Here is a 17,031-nt window from a genome sequence, read left to right as displayed (position 1 = left end):
CACTTGAATTTTCTATTGCAATAATATATGTCAATGCTTATAATATAATATGCATAATATAATTAACCAGAACTCGAACATCACACTTTGATTACGTAACAGATATAGTTACTTTCGTCATAAATGTCATAATAAAATTGCATTGACATTCGTCACAACATGATTAATACTGCGTGAAAAATATATGCAAAACGATCGATTCAACCGGGAAAGACTCAAATGCGAATACTGGATATTATCTTACGGAATCGCTAACCAGCTTTCCGTAAAATAATTGCACAACGGCACACATTTTTAATAATATACCGTTTCACAATGGTATATTATCAAAAAATATATTTCTGTATGATACAGTCTCGAGTAAGTCGTCAGACTTTATAACTAACCAATATGGATCTATTGTCTTTTATTAATACCACCATCGATGATGCCCACCGATGGTGGAATGGCATAAATGATTTGATTACCGTCCTTCTTGAATGTAGGCTCGGTGACATCAGGCATCACTTCAATATATAACAATTTACTCTTGTTGCCTAGCATGCACTTGAACTTTGCGTCCACTGTGACGTGCAGGTCAGCACCACGAAGTCTATCCAAGAAAAAAAAAAGATTTTATTGCCAGATTTGTTCAAATAAGAGAGAGAGAGAGAGAGAGAGAGATTACGATTAAATAAAAAATATACCTCCCCTGGAATTCAATTAAACCATTTATCAAAATTTTCGTAAAATTTTTGCAACAAATATAATATTCTTATGTACAATACATGTATATAAAGTGCATTTGCATATCAGATATTATTGAGCTTTAAAATATTTTCGAAGCGACTTACTGGTAGTACCGGTTGCTCAGTATGCCAACTAGTTCTCCAATCCTATCGTCTTTGGCGATGATCGATAAAATGAAATCATTTCCGCGATTCGAGTGAATTGTGATAAGTTGATCCTTTCCAGGCGAAACACTTAGACCGGTGATCTCCGCTATCGGCATGCCTTTCTTCATGTTCTTAAACTTGACACCATCAAGCTTATACACAGTATGTTCCGTCACTATTAAAACACGATCCGCTGGCTTGTTGTACCTGCATTATTTTTTAGATTATCGTACTGTTTATTGCTACATCTATCATGAGATGATCAACAAAATGAGAAACCTGTTAGTCTTTCTAATAAATGCGCTGAATAGAACGGTTTTGAAATGGTCGGTGTTTCGTAGGTTGTTTATCGATGAGTTGAAAACATCGCTTTGAGGATTCTCGTCCGGTTTGCACAGATAGTTTCCATCCCAGCGACGATCCTGGCCCCAGTAAGATCGCTTCGAGCGCAACACAGCGCTCGCTGCCATCTGTAAATCAAATTTATGACATAATCGGTATAATTAGCGAATAATGAGTTATTGATAATCTATTTTAAATGGCAAATGTTAAGCTGATAAGGATAGATTGCAAAAATTGCCACAAGCGCGTACTTTCAATCGAAGTTGCGGCCAGTCCTCCCGAGGAATTGCTCTAAGTATCATCCACGCCCACCATCTCGCATATATATTCCTCAAAGCGGGTACTACGCGTCTCACGGCGAAATTTTCGCGTGGCCACGGTAAAGTCTTGCCGTAACCTCGAAGATTTTTGGCGTTTCTAAACGTTCTCTCGAGTTGCTTGATATAGATGCGTCGTTTGTATCTTTTGTAATGCTCCATTAGTATCAACGCGGCTCTCATCTTCTTGTATTTCTGACGGCAGATGTATCCTCGCCATTGCTTTTGTAGAAGAATCACGACGCCTGGTATCAAGTCGTTGCGCATCTACGAACGAAATAATTAATATTTGCTATGACTATAATTTTATCGTGATATATAAAATCCAGATTTGGTCAATTAACCTTTTCTAATGCAAATAAGGTCTTTGGCGAGCGAATAAATATCTTCGTATGACCGTATTTAACGTCGTCCGAGAAATGCTTCTCATTCATCAATGTGCGTACACCATCCATATCATGTTCGCCTCGAAAGTTTGGCCATGTATACTGTGATATCATCTTGTACCTGGTAACAAAAAAACAATAACAAAAAATTAAATTCATTGTTATTTCTACAACAGAAAGATAGCTTTGCGTTTAGAATACTTACATAATTTAATGGGTCGTTCAAAAAAAAATTTGTAAATCTTAAGTTTTAACAACCACATAATTTTTACTGTTTATTTTTTTATAGACATTCTTTTTTATTTATTTTATTCTTATTTTTTATTCTTATCCAATAATTATCTAATCATTATAACAAATGAAACTATGTTATTTAATTCTATTGCATTCAATACCTTTTTAGAAATCTGTCGTATCGTTGTCTGTAAACAAAACCAGCCCTTCTCACCAATATGTTCTCCACAAGTCCCAAATATCTCACTTGATGATTTACTCTCTCGTCATCGAACACGATTGGAGACTTTACTTCGTTAGGTTTTATGCATCTGACATAAAACGGTTCTTTACTTGCTAGATTCTTTACCAGTGCGATCATAGAATTTCGGAACAACGTACCAGCAGTTAAAGGCCTCTTTGTCGTCTAAAAGAAATAATACGCAGATTTAATTAGGTACAATCTTGTTCAGATGAATGAATTGTATCTACATTTAGCATTAAACGATTATAATATAGATTATAATATTTGTAACACATATGTGAGCGATCATCTTTGTACCTTTAAAATATTCTGAGCACCTTCAGGCCACATTTTGCTAATTACGGGATTCTTGCTTTGATATAGCAGACGTTTAAAATCTTGGAAGAGCGTATCTTTGTTCTTGTCAAGGAAACCATTAATATTATAAATTACATCGCCAGCATAATGTTTGATTTTAAATTGTGTCCTATGCTGCAATTCTTTGTCTATCGGTTTTAATTGTCGAGAGCTATAATGTTTATGGTCCACTAATTTCTTATCCATTGCATCGAGAAGCATCTAAAAAAAGGCGTGTTTTAATTTTTCGTAAGAAACTTTAGATCTTCTTTCGCTTAATGAAACTTTAAATCTTCTAGCAACCTCATCGGTGACCTTCCCGACATTGAGGCAAGCTTCATCCATGATTGCTATCATTCCCTTGTGAGCTTGCTCGACCAAGTCACAAATGATCTGATTATTGAAGTATTCAATGTTTTGCCACTCTATCCCTTCCTTATGATACTCTTCTTGCTCTTGTTTGAGAACCAACTCTGCGACAAAATATTCGTAATTGCAGTTTACTGTTTTATGTTTTAAGTTCGTCAATCCGAAGTGTATATTAAGCATTACACTCACCGATAAAAAGCTGTTGTAGCTTTTCGTTACAATAATTGATACAAAACTGCTCAAAACTGTTTACATCGAAGATTTCAAAACCGTAGATATCGAGCACACCGATCAGTGTTCCGTATCTCCTCATGTCGTCGCTGTTATTTACGTTGATGGATCCATTGACGAGTGATACTATCCACGTGAACAATCGCTCATATATAGCCTGAAAAATTTATAAAGATTTTTGTCAATATCTGTCAATTATAAAAAAAACTCTATAAGAAAATAAATAAGTTGAATGCATGTTAAACACACTTTCGCTAATGCATCTCGACCGTATTCAGCTTCGATCAAAGTGTGAGTCTTCTGCATGACTTCTCCACCCGCCGCTATGACTCGTTGCGAGAGAGCAGTGCTCAAATCTTTTGAGTTGATGGAGAACAAGTTAGCGGTGTCGTTCAAAGCACTGTTATTTCCGATTATAAGTTTGTCATCATCCAGCCTGAAAGTGATGTTACCCTAGAAAATAATGAAGAAGTAAATCACGTGCATCACGCATATAATGACCGAAAGGAAAAATATAAAAAATGTTAGGGTTAAGAAAAGTGTTTTACTTTCAATGACAACTGCCTACCAGATGTAAGATACCAGCGATGATATTCCATATGGTATGCGTCTCATTTGCAGAGAATCCAAGGGTAAACATGGCACTACAAACAGTTTTGTAGTCATTTCTATCAGTGGAAGCCGTTTTATTATTTTTTCCATTATCGATGAAATAATAAGCCGCCGGATCGCGCACCAAACGTAGTTTATTCAATTCGGCCTCGCTGCAGCCGTTTAGTAACTAAAAATTAAATTTCTACTATGACATATTTTGTATTTGCGAGCAATTCATATTCCTATAGTTTCTAATCGCGCAGGAAGCTTCAAGCGTGAAATTGTAGTGATCGCGAGCGAACGGAACCTGATAAAAGCAGTGAAAATTGCGTTCTCCTTTTTGTTGATAGACCACCCGCGATTTTTCGAGGAGATAATTAGTCACGTGGCCGCCGATGGGATCTCCCTTGAAATCAAAATTGATGTCCATGTACTTTCCAAAACGCGATGAATTGTCGTTTCTATTTGTCTTGGCATTGCCGAATGCCTCCAATATCGAGTTCGATTGGATGAGAATGTTTTTCACTCTGTAAGAATGCATTTTTATCGCGCTTAGCAGCGCTAAGGAAAGAATAAATATTTTCACTATAATCTCAACAGAATTTTGCATTTTACATTGATTGTGCGATTAAGTAATGTATATGATCGTGTATAAAAATGTACTGAGATTAATTTTATCACTTATAGAGGTTCGCACATCAAACAGTGATTAGATAGTGAAAACTGATACTAATTGCCATCAGCTTCTAAACAATCTAAACGACAACTCGTACCTCTCAATCTCCTGCTGACCGCTGAGATTGGTTACAGCGGCGATGTACTTCATGATGATTTTGCTAGCTTCTGTTTTACCAGAACCCGACTCGCCACTTATGACTATGCAGGTGTCTCTGCCCTGTTGCTTCATCTCTTTATGCACCGCATCCGCGATCGCGAAAATGTGCGGAGGGTTCTCGAACAGTTCTCTCCCTGGAAGCGATTTTAAAGATAAAAACATTGTAAAATATATTATTAAAAGTTAAATGCGTCCATTTTATTTGTCTCGACACCAGTTAATTAAATATTTATTTTGAAATAAAAACACTATCGGTATTTTTTTTGAACTCAATCGTACCTTTATACTTATTAATCTGGTCCACATCATAAATATTGGTGCTTTTGTAAGGATTAACGCTCACACAGACTTCGCCGATATATGTATAAACCTTTCCCCCGTTAAATCTGCAACAATAAGAGCAGAGGATTTATTTAAAAAAATATGAAAGAGTGAACAACTAAAAAGTAGAATCTTAACTAGAAATAGAATTAAAGCAAAAAAGATAGAATTCCCTAAAAAATTCATATCATTAAAATGAAATTTTTCTTATAATGATAATCTTCAAAAAACCATACACGGAGAGAATTTTTTCTTAGAGTTTACGCTGAAAATATGATAGGAGTCGTAGGTCAACGTTGTTTTTTTTGAAGAATTTTAATGTAAATCTCTCTCATTCATTAATAAAACTACAATAAAATAAGTTTGATTAATTTTGAAGTGCATGATAAAAATCTTTAAAATATTGTATTATATCACAACTACCATTTTAAAAAACTATCAAATTTTAAAAGAAAATTCTCTCCGTGTAGTAACGCAAGCAACTTTATACTTTCTGCGTGCAATCTGCACGATTCGATGAAATACTCAGTTTCTTTGGAAAGCAATTAGCTCGTATAATAAAGTTTATTAATAAATAGTTTTACGATTCTATGGATATCGATATCCACGAAAACGAAAGATAAGTATTATTTGCCAGACAGCAGACTCAACTCAACTTTGAGATTACCGAGGCATATAATGAGTCACTTGTCCTTACTTCGGCGACAATCGCGTGCTCGCCAATGTAACTAATTATTTTTCTACTCGTAGCAAAAAATTTTAAACGATATATTTAACATACAGAACGTTCTTTCCAATTTCTATTCGATTTCTATTCGATTAAAAAAGAAGTGCTGAATTTTGACAATTAAAGAAATATAAATCTAGACAAAAGTGCTGTTCGAATAAATTAGTTTATTCGACTATTAATTATATGGCGTTAATAATTATCTTATTAATATATAGTATTAATAATGTGTAGCAATAATAATGTATAGTTATAGATATTAATTATAATATTCTGCAAAAAATCTTAATTTAACACAACAGTAATTCTTATTGTTAATCACATTTTTTAACTGCTCTTGTTCGCATTTAATATTTATTTACTTTTACCAAAATTATTATATCATAATTAATTATTGACTATTATCAAGCTTCATAGGGATGACGCGAGCACAATATGAAAACTATGCAACAACTCAAGGATGATGACGCATCGCCGACACAAGCCCCGATAAGGATTACGCGAGTCGCATACATTCGTCGTGTATATTCGAGGATACGCGTCTTCGAACGCTCATTTTCTCGTCATCGAATTTACCGCTAAACGAGCTTGTCCTCGTGTGCTTCTCGGCTCGCGTTGGTGTCGGATAACATGAGTCGTCGTCTAAAATGATGGCATAAATCGATAAAAATAAAATCTCAACCCATGTATCAATTCGTGGACAATCAGTCTACATTGAACTTAATTTTAAGGAATAAATTAAAAGGATTTGAATTACAGAGAGTTCGAAAAATATTAAATTAACAGAGATCATATAACGAGCAAAACGTTTAAAAAACAAATCAAGACTTTCTTTAATTGTTATACATATCCTTTTTGCACTGTACTTTAATTACCAATCATTTTATCATAATACGATCATTTGAAACTTCTAATTCCGAATCTTTCTCTTGGTGAAATCGTTAAAACTGCCAGGAGAAAAGAATCACTCTTTACATGAAATAATTAATTCATAGATGCTGTGCCCCTGAAAAAAAAAAAGGAAAGATTCTTTTATCACGAGTACGATTCGCTATTTAACATTAAATAAACGTAAGACCTTTACGTACGATTTTCTGTATACGCTCTTTTGCTTCTTTCTCGTGAAAGTTGCAGTTTAGCAAATGGCCGAGGTTGTGTTAATGGTGCATTTTGAAGCGTACAGGAAAAATAATAGGCGAACCCGTTTGAAATCTATCTTATTTCCAAGCTAGATTTCAAACGGGTTCGCCTATTATTTTTTAGATACAAGATATCGGAAAGATGGATCTAATCGTCTAAAGCTGATATGACAGTTCCCGAAAAATTTTCTGGTCAGATTACTTGATAATATAATGTTATAATAAACAAGATAATGCTTAGCAATTCTCTTACATAATTTGAAAAAGAAAGTCTTGTTTTGTTCTTTATAGATTCATATAAATCAAATCTTTCGAAATGTAATTGAAATCTTCAGTCTGTTCCTTAAAATTAAATGTTTTATAACACATTCTTGATATGATTTATTTTTAGATAATTACTTGATTTCTGTAATTCATATTAATGTAATTGGATATGTTCATATACATAAATGATTGATTCCTAATTGAGTTTCATTATTCAATCAGATATTTATATCTAATTAACTGATTCTTCCGAGCTTAGTTTGATTTAATCTAACATGTAGATCTATTTAAGATTTCACGTAATATGTCTAGAATGTACGATGAATCAGAGCGTGTAATCCATTTTCACTCATACATATCTATACATTTTCCAAGAAATATGCGTCATGCATTGTGTATCATTAATCTTCGAGTGTATAAGTGATTTCAAATCTCAGTCCAGCGTAGTAATTACATACAAAGCATAAAAAATACGGTAGCAAGCTGTCACTATTTTAACATAAAAATAAAAAAAAACAAAGATGTCATTCTAGATCAAAATAACAAACGTCATTTTGCCATCTGGGTTCTATATTTCAGAAAAAAAAAACTTGTAACTTGCATAAAAGGCACAATAGCTTCATATATATTGGACAGATAAAATATTTACGAATATCAAAGATGTTGTACAAATCATTGATGTTTTGATATCTTTTTATACACAGAAAAGAGTACATATTTTGTATTTAAATCTTAATTACTTTTTTCAAGTATTTCAAAAGTTTATATATTTGCAAATCTATCACAAGTATAAAATTTATTTAAATATATTTTGAATCTCAGTAAGTTTAATATTTTAATCAAGATTATTAAGTCAAAACAAAAATTCAATTCGCTTATTATATGAAGTAGCTTTTTCTATAAAATTTTCTAAAATATTCTTCGAAAGAAAATAAATTCTTGCTTTAAGTACATAATAATAAGTTTTTCTAAAATTTTAAAAACTATTATCAAGAAAATATTCTTTGTTAAAAATAATAGTTACCTAAAAGAAAAAAAAACTAAGTAATCACTTAGCAATAGAATATTCTGTGTGCATTATGAAGCTGTTCAGATTTTAGAAACGTTTAAAAAATGTTTGCAATTATAAAGTCATCATTCTCTGAGTCACTAACAATTGTGGGAAGAATATATGAATAACGGCCGCTTTATCTTAAATTATGTTATTTGACTTTGATCTCTGCGCGACTTCGCAGCGGATGCACGCAACGTACGTATTGCGTGAGTACACGTGCTCTTTATCATCAAAATGATGCACCCACGCAATCGTGCAACAGGTATAATAGCGTTGCTTCAGTTGCTCACGGTGTGATATTTAATTCCATGCTCCTCACGATACACACGATACAGTAAATTGGAGTAGTTGCCCTGACGTGTTCTTTTTTTGCGATGCTAAGCGACGATTTTCTCAACTCGCACGCTTATCGGCTCGTTGTTTATCTTTGAAAATCATTCAGAAAACTTGGCAGCAAGACAGAATAAAGATCCCGTTTACGAAGAGATGCTTAACTAAATCGTCATTTATCTCTGGAAATAATTTGGCAAAATAAAGATTTCGTTTATAGACAATAAATTATATTGAAAATTAATTAGTAATCGTTTATCAATTCTATGATTCAATTTTTAGCGAAATATATTCCTTGATATTAATTCTGTGATCTGTTCAAATACTAAACAATCATACTATGATCAAAAAGCTCTAAAAAAATTTTTTTTAATGTTATATTAATAGAAGTCATCAAATATCAGAGAAAAAAAATTTTATTAAATATTAGTAAGAGAAAATTAATTAAATTTTAGATCAAACAGACTCCAACAGACCAACAGAATTAACAAAGTTAAATGTCTTTCCAACGAGACACCGAATTTTTGTTTGGAGAAAGTTCAGTTTCGTGAAAAAAAAAGATGAGTTTATGACTATCTATGACGCGTTACAATGAAATTACAACGACTGTTTCGATTAACTAATCTAAGTTAATTTGCTAATTACTATTTTTAATTCTGTATTATAGCTTCATCTATACCAAGGTACAAAAAAGACGAATTAGTTACAGTTAACGCTGATTAACAACCGGTCGCATATTAATTATTGCTGTCATCTAGAATCCGATTATAGTCACGCAATGATCTGATAACTCGTTATATTAGTCAGTTATGTTTAAATTACAGTCTCGCCTGTAATGCGGAAAAGTGACATCCAGTTAAGTAATAATTAGTGTCAGTGCAACTGGTCTGGGAAAAGTTGTCACTGGAATCATTAAATGAAAACGAAAGTATGAAACACGAGATTACTTCGAGCTTATCAAACTGGAATAAATTACTTCTAAGATTTATAACTTTTTGATATGTACTACGCGTGTTTCTTGATTATATAGTTTTCTTTTGAAAAGCGAAATATATCCTCTTAATAAACAATCCAATAATAATCCAACAATGAAAAAAAGCGTTTTTTAATTTTTTCCTCGATTTGTTTGCTTTAAAAGAAAAGATAAATTTACATACAATTAAAAATATCGAAATAAAATAACGTGATGTGTATTTTATAAAAAATATGATTAAAAAGCGCCTGATTTTTTAAATCACAATGTGAGTTAAACATGAAGTTACATCAAAGATACTCCGTTTTCTTTTCCAGTGTTTCCTTCAATTTATTTTTAATTGGAAAAATGAAAAATCTCAAACAAACGTACGTTTATATTTACTGTTTCTAAACTCGCCTTCTAAAATATAAAGGTGCTTTCCTTCTAATGACACAAGTCAATAAAAACAAAAATTGATTTTTCTTGACATTCAGTGAGTAACAAAGAAAAACACTTGCGCCGACTTACGTCATCAAATGAAAAACACCCTAAGAATCGCTGTGTATATTATAACCATTTTCTCACTTTTGATTCTTTAAGGATTAAAATATATGATGATGCAGAAATTATTTTTATACATAACAATTTCCTCATTTTTAGTCTCTGAAGATTAAAATATATGAAGATGCAGAAATTATTTTGGAGTCGCTGTAAATTTCATCGTCGCGCTTTCAGCCTTGCTCGCCCGACCCTCGCAAAAACAGACCATCACTAGCCAGAATTAACTGGCCAAGGCTATCCGGTGGAAATGACTTCGACGACGTCTATCGTCGCCTAGACGTTATCGTCGCCTTCAGCGGGTTAAGTTCAAGATACATTAAAAATTTATAACATTTGAAGCACGAGAGAGAAAGAGAAACGGAAGAAATACAAACAGATATGTACTTCATTCTCTTAAATCATCCTGAGTATCATCTAAATGTTGCTTCACGCGCGTATCTTCACTTTCACTGAGTAATAATATAAATAATAAGGTAATGAAGTTCGAGAACCCCGTTTCTCGAAATGGAAAGTTGATAAAATACATAATACATGATCGATCGGTCAACATTTACAAATCTCTAATATCTCGGTTCAATAAACGGTTCTCCGTTCGGTTTGAAGTAAGGAGAATGAAGGAAGGTGAACATAAACCCTTCTTCTTCTTCTTCTTTTTCTTCTTCTTCTTGAGATTCTCCTGTTCCGACCCAACATAAAGGCTCACCTGGGTCAGTACCATGCGGTGAATTTGAATCAAAAGATCCTGTGATAATCTCTTCGGGGGATAAAGATATTAGAGACTCCACGGACAAGCAAACCCTTCACTATCTCTAGGCGACCACCTGCCGACGCGCAAGCCACGCCCTCTCGCGGGCGCAGGGACGAACCGAGCCTCGGAGAGCGCGGAGCGCTCCCCGCCGTCCACCTGTCAAGAATCGCGTCTGTAAATTCCGGAGCGGAGTCATCGGTACTCCGGAGTGTACGCACCTTGCCTTGAGATTGTCCACCACGCGCTCGACCGTGATTTCGTCCAGCAACACAAAGTCGCCGATGCCGACGTCGTGGCTTGCCATATCTGTCTCGTTCGCCCGCACGGCACGCGATGCTCACGATCGTAACAAACCGCACTTTATCGATCACCACGTGCCACCACCGCACGCGACCGATCCGCGCGCACCACTGACGGTTGGCGGGTTGGTAAGGTTGGTTCGCTCGGCGCACGTCCCACCGTCGATCAACTTCGTTATCTCGCGCGAGCGGCGAATGCGGTCATCTTCAGCTTGCAGTGCTGCTTCCCGCGTTCCCACCGCGGTCGATGACGGTGCGTGCCAGTGCCGTTCATACTGAAACGCTCAGTGATGGGTGATTAGAATTCGTGACTCGATTCGCGATTCAAGATATGGCGATCGTTGACCAAGGACCGTATTTTTGAAAAATATATACGAAAATACTAGGAAATTTATAATTTACGTAATATATACTGTGTAATATTTTCGTATATTTTTGTACGCGATATTTTTCGAGAATACAACCCCAGGTTCTTTTCTGCTGAACTTTTACATTGTTCATCTTTTCTTTTTTCTCTCCGTGATGAAGAAAAAAGGAGGAAAGAAATGCAAGAAGTTTAGTTGAAAAGAACAAATCTCATGTAATGTTTTCTTAAAGGCAGGAAACGTGAAAAGTGAATTTTTTTCCCATTATTTTTAATGGCAAAATTTTTATGTTTCTGTCCTAAAAAAAAAACTACACAATCGTTACCCAGAAATTAAATATGGAATAAAAAATTATTTCGTCCTACGTGTAAACAAAATAATGCATCGCTTGAATTATGTCCATTTCTATAATCAATGTAGATTGACTTTAATCTCGGTTTAACTTACTTTTTATCTTTTTATGATTCTTAGAAATAGAACAAGATAAAAAATAAGTTAAACCGAGATTAAGGTTAATCTACATAGAAGTGGACATTAGACGACGTTGATCAAACTCCGATTAACTTAATCGACAATTAACTCAAAAAAATCGGCAGAATCGCTTAAAACAATATCTCTAATATACAGTTCTTCATTTTTTTTATACATAGAATTTTAATTAATTTTAATTTTAATTTGATATAACTTGATGTTTAATTAATTAATTTTATTTTATTTTTCGTACTATTTAGTAAAATAGTGCTGATAAATTAAGTTAATCGGAGTTTGATAAATAAACCCTGATAACTCTATATGTGTGTGACTCTTTTACGAATGCAAGAATTTTTCCAGGAGAATACAGTTTAAAAAGAAACAAATTAACACAAGAGTCATCCTTGTTCGATAATCAATAAGAAACAAAGACTCTTACGTCGATTTATGTTTCTGCTATAGAAAGCTTTCTTATTATTAGGCCCAGTTTTACAATTCATGCTTAACTCTTAACCGAGGTTCAACTTGTTTCTCATCTTTTACCAATTCTAAAATTGGAAAGAGACAATGAATAAGTTGAACCTCGGTTATGAGTTAACCGTCAGTTGTGGAACTGGGCCTTAGAATACAGGGAACACAGGCCACTAGAGTCTCTCATGGAGCATACGTCCCTGGCGTACGCGGAAGAGAAGAGACGAACGGCGCGTGCGCCACCCGTGCTTGTTCACCTTTATTTTTGGAAGCTGCTGGAAGCGGTAAGCGAGCGGGTGAAGCGGTTGAAGCGACGACTGGCTGTCATTACTGTGTCAGTAGAGTGTCGCGGACTGTTGGCGTGTTCGGATGTGCGTGTGTATGCGCATGACTCCGACCCATCATCACGAGCGATGTCGACGCGAACGGCGATGCCGACGATGACGATGTTCAAGTCGAGAATTGGCTCGACGCCACTGACGAACGGCAGTGGAAATCTCGCCGAGACCCAGAAATCGACGCCAGCGAGACTCTGGTCGAGGATTCGCGTGAACGAGTGGACGTTCAGTCTGATGCTCTTTACCTTCTCGCTCGCCATCATTGTGGCCAAGCTGTACCTGAATTATTGTGGTAGGTAAACACGAGTCGCTCGGACGTCTCGCTCTTCTCAATTTCCTTTAAATCAGCACGTCGCCTGAATCTTTCTACCTCCCGAGATCGGACGTGATGCCAAGCTTCCGTTCGCGCGTCCACGAATCTCAATTGAGGTTAGACGCATCATTTAAGTTAATTTAAACGTACACTTTCTGTTTTGATTCTGTTGAAAGGGACGTTCCTAGCGATCTGAATCGTTTCCACGAGGAGAGAATCGTTGTCACGCGAACGACAGTAGATCGTCACCGGTAGGACATACCCGTTCTGGGTCAATCCGTCGTATACACAAGTTTTTGTTTTGGTTACATTGGAAGCGGGATTGCCGACGATGCTAATCCGTCTCGAGGGGAAGCCTGTATCGTTGCACGACGATATGTACTTTACTTTTATTTTGTCTCCTGTACTTTACTTTTATTTTGTCTCCTGTACTTTACTTTTATTTTGTCTCCTGTTAAAACGCAATAAGCTCCGGAACGGAAGTTAGCTCTGTAATTTCTCTGATTATGTTATTTTCTGTATACTTACATTATTGGATATGTTCTTCTCAGTTACGCCTTTCTATATGTTTGCCTTTGTCTTTCTCTGCTTTCACAGCATGGGCAAGTAATTGTTTCTTAAAAAAAAAAGGAGAGGTGGAGAAATGTTGCTGAAAAAAACAGATCTAATATTTCTATAATAATTTGATCAGGCGATCGTTTGTTAATTTGCCTGTTGTGTTCTAATTATTATTTATTGTCAGCAAGTCATGTACGTATTTCTAGAATTATTTATGTGATATTAACTGTTCATGCTTTCCAATTTATGTAATATTAACTTATTAATGCTATAAAACAAAAACTTAACATGATCTAAACATCATTTGTTTATTTATATTAATTTTATAAATTGTACTGCTATAAATTAGTGTCCCATCTCATTCTTTTATGCCTCTATCAGAGTAGAGATATTGAGATTGAATTTGACTAATCCAAGCAAAGTTCATTAAACTAGATATTAGTATAACAATTGTGTTTGTATATTCACATATAAATATTACTAAGCAATATTATCGCTTTGAAAATGATATTCTTTTTTCTTATTTGTGTTTAAACATTTCTCGGTCTATTTCATTTATTAGTTGATATTATATTCTTTTTTTTCTAATTAGTTAAATTCGATTTCAATTTTTAGTCTGATACGGATATTAGGACGCTTGAAAACCAGATAATTTTCGTCTTCGTTATGATTTTATTAAACAAATTATTTTTCGCAAAAATTTACTATCGCAGATAGCATAGAATATTCTAGTAATATTCCAGCAGCGTTGGAACATTGCTGCAATATTGCTGGAATGTTTCACGTTATCTGGAATTGCGTGAGCTTTATTTCTGAAAAATAAAAACGCGCAGACGAAAGAAATAAATCTAATACATCTCGGCAATAATTTGTCCAAGCAATCGTTTGTTAAGTTGCTTTATGTTTTAATTATTATTTGTTATCAATCTGTATATTTCTTAAATTATTTATGTAATATTAATTGCTTTAACGCAAAAACCTAACTCGGATCACGAAAGTTATTTGTTTATTTAAGTATATAAATTTGATATTGTATCTCTATAAACCAGCGTCCCGTCCTGTTCTCTTAGGATGCCTGAAAACCAGACGATTCTCTAGTCGCTATTCTGATTTCAATAAACGAATTATTCCTTGACAAAAACTTAACGATTTATTCCGTGAACTTTATTCCTTTCAGAGAACACATTGTATCGTGCGTTGTACAAGAGATGAAGAGATAACCGATGATTATATACCTGCGACGCTTTCCAAGAGTTTTATCATTTAAACGTGCGGTCTCCGAACTCTTGTGTTAAAATGCACATGTCATGCACATGTAGCCTGCATTCTTCGGTTATATTTTTACCGGGGGCCTGGCCTATTTCTATTATGAGATCATCTTTTCCCGTACGACGCGAGTCCTTCAGTCCTCTCCAACTTCCTCGCTCATGCATTTATTATACGAGATCTGCGTCGCCCATGACCGAATTTGTCAAGGCCGTGTCGTCGTTTTAAAAGTACATGCCTGCTCAATTATAAAAAAAAGACAACTAAAAAGAAAACTTCTTTATTTATCTTATCTTTTGTCTTATCATTTAATTAAATTAATTACTTTTACATAAACTTGGAAAATTTCACGCGTTAGGATGTAAATGTAATATATAATATTATTTTATTTAGAATTTATAATATTATATTTTAATTGAAATATATATTTATAATTTAATTAACAAATTATGAATATAAATTAAATTATTTATATAATATTAATTTAAAAAAGAATAAATTAGTTTAAATGTTTTCTTTACGAATTAATGTGTATAATCTATAAAAGCTCTATAATTTTCTCTCTCTGTCTTTCAAGAGATTTATGTGTCTGATACGAGTTTCTCATGCTCTGCCCTCAGGAAAGCTATTGTCATGGCAAGCCGGCGATCGATACTCTTTGCCATCGGTAGCATTTACGCAAATGTACGTAACAATACGGAGTATGTCCGACGTTTTATCGAAATTTGATGTGAAACAATTGCCGACGGATAACGAAAAGCTCTTGAACACCGGCAATCAGTACGCAGGAGCAATCGCTGATATACTGATAGCATTTTACAGCAGATTTGGGTGGCTATTGAAAGCAACGATGAGCGGACTTGTGATAACAGGTTTCACTTGGTTTATCCTTTACAAGGACAGCAGTATACCCGGTATCAACCCACCGTCTCCTTTCAGTCCTTCCAAACAGAGGTAGACTTTTGGTTTCTCTATTTAATTATAGTATTTATCCAATTCAACTACAGTAGTTTCATGCAAATCTTGCTTTAGAGAATAAAACTTTTATAAATTTTAGATATGCATCTTTTATTGTACAATATATAATTGATAAAGATGTATGAAAATCTAAATATAAAACCAAAAATATATATTTTCTATTACTCATTAATTTATTAGAACAAGTAGATAAATTTTATACTTTTTTATGCTGCTTGAAAAATTGCAAATGTAACGCGATTTATATCTGTTAATGTTGTTTATTTCAGGATACATGGCAGTTCAAGGATACAGATAAATTATTTAGTTGGTGCGCTAAATGGGATATTATTTTTTATCTACATGTGTCTTTAACATAATGGAAACGTTGTCGATTTTCAAAAGAAGGTTATATTTTTCTTTTTTTTTTATTTATATAGTATTATTTATTTAATTCACTAATTTATGTTGTCGGTAGCACGTTTATTTACGAGTGGCTTTTATATGCGAAAAAGGCCACTAATGACAAAGTCTTAGTATTTTGTAGCTCTTTTTCTATTAACATATTGCTATATTATTCGATTTTGTAAATAGCTTCGAGCAAGAATTAAAAGCTCTTTGAGCGAGAACTAAAGTTTCGCGAAAATGCACAGGAATACATTTTCTAAAATGTGAAAAACTTCGAACGAAATCCACTATTAGCACATAAAGAATTTATTCTGCTTCTATATATATTAATAGGCGTTACTAATGCATAATGTGCAGTAAGTTATTGAAACCAAGTACTTTGGTTGCGCGGTATGCAACAACCAAAAAAACGTCAAAGTACAAAACAGATTGTTCCATACCTTCTTCTCGAAATTTTATATAGTTATCTATTGCTACTGTAAGACTGATTGATAAAGGGCATATTTATTGATAGGCTAAAGTAAGTGTTGTAAGATACAGTTAATTTATGTACGCAGAATATATATATATTTTTTGCTTATATAAGAATGAATATAAATAGCAGGGTAAATATGCAGATTAGGGGAGCCCCCCCTCCCAATGACCTTGACCTTGACATATGTTGTCAAGGTCATGACCCCGAGTAACCTTGAGGAAGTTTTAATTGCAGGACGTTACTCATTA

General features: G+C 34.1%; 2 protein-coding genes across 3 annotated transcripts; one reads left to right on the top strand and one right to left on the bottom strand.

Annotated features, from left to right (window-relative positions):
* Window positions 1-21: 21 nt before the first annotated feature.
* Myo31DF (Unconventional myosin ID) lies at window positions 22-11,166 on the bottom strand. Its single transcript, XM_018502274.1, has 15 exons — window positions 11,081-11,166; window positions 5,043-5,149; window positions 4,702-4,897; window positions 4,236-4,455; window positions 3,903-4,115; window positions 3,584-3,787; window positions 3,293-3,491; window positions 3,038-3,207; window positions 2,696-2,956; window positions 2,316-2,560; window positions 1,879-2,041; window positions 1,469-1,801; window positions 1,155-1,345; window positions 834-1,082; window positions 22-592 (listed from the first exon to the last, which is right to left on the bottom strand). Exons 1-15 carry the CDS (start codon window positions 11,164-11,166, stop codon window positions 397-399), a joined length of 3,033 nt encoding a protein of 1,010 aa, XP_018357776.1. The 3' UTR covers window positions 22-396.
* A 1,467-nt stretch (window positions 11,167-12,633) lies between these two features.
* On the top strand, window positions 12,634-16,282 carry LOC108757742 (uncharacterized). 2 transcript variants are annotated; one of them, XM_018502277.1, is made up of 4 exons: window positions 12,634-13,098; window positions 15,564-15,644; window positions 15,732-15,897; window positions 16,191-16,282. In XM_018502277.1, the coding sequence occupies exons 1-4, from the start codon at window positions 12,654-12,656 to the stop codon at window positions 16,273-16,275; spliced, it is 777 nt and encodes a 258-aa protein (XP_018357779.1). In that variant the 5' UTR covers window positions 12,634-12,653; the 3' UTR covers window positions 16,276-16,282. The 2 variants fall into 2 exon arrangements, with proteins under 2 accessions (XP_018357779.1, XP_018357778.1); XM_018502276.1 differs by having other exon boundaries at window positions 15,564-15,897.
* Window positions 16,283-17,031: the final 749 nt, after the last annotated feature.

The sequence above is a fragment of the Trachymyrmex cornetzi genome, unplaced genomic scaffold (genome assembly GCF_001594075.2).
Source record: "Trachymyrmex cornetzi isolate Tcor2-1 unplaced genomic scaffold, Tcor1.1 scaffold147, whole genome shotgun sequence".
Lineage (NCBI taxonomy): Eukaryota > Metazoa > Arthropoda > Insecta > Hymenoptera > Formicidae > Trachymyrmex > Trachymyrmex cornetzi.
Note: the sequence above shows the minus strand (reverse complement) of the source record. Positions and strands in the feature narration are given on the sequence as shown.

Bases quoted from the DNA above. Each gene is read 5' to 3' on its own strand.
- Myo31DF (XM_018502274.1), bottom strand. From the start codon at position 11,166: ATGGCAAGCCACGACGTCGGCATCGGCGACTTTGTGTTGCTGGACGAA. The intron at 2,957-3,037 runs GTTGCTAGAAGA...GCCTTTTTTTAG, and splicing joins TCGGGAAGGTCACCGATGAG to ATGCTTCTCGATGCAATGGA. The intron at 1,083-1,154 runs GTTTCTCATTTT...AAAATAATGCAG, and splicing joins TTTATTAGAAAGACTAACAG to GTACAACAAGCCAGCGGATC.
- LOC108757742 (XM_018502276.1), top strand. From the start codon at position 12,654: ATGGAGCATACGTCCCTGGCGTACGCGGAAGAGAAGAGACGAACGGCG. The intron at 13,099-15,563 runs GTAGGTAAACAC...CTCTGCCCTCAG, and splicing joins GCTGTACCTGAATTATTGTG to GAAAGCTATTGTCATGGCAA. The intron at 15,898-16,190 runs GTAGACTTTTGG...TGTTTATTTCAG, and splicing joins TTCAGTCCTTCCAAACAGAG to GATACATGGCAGTTCAAGGA.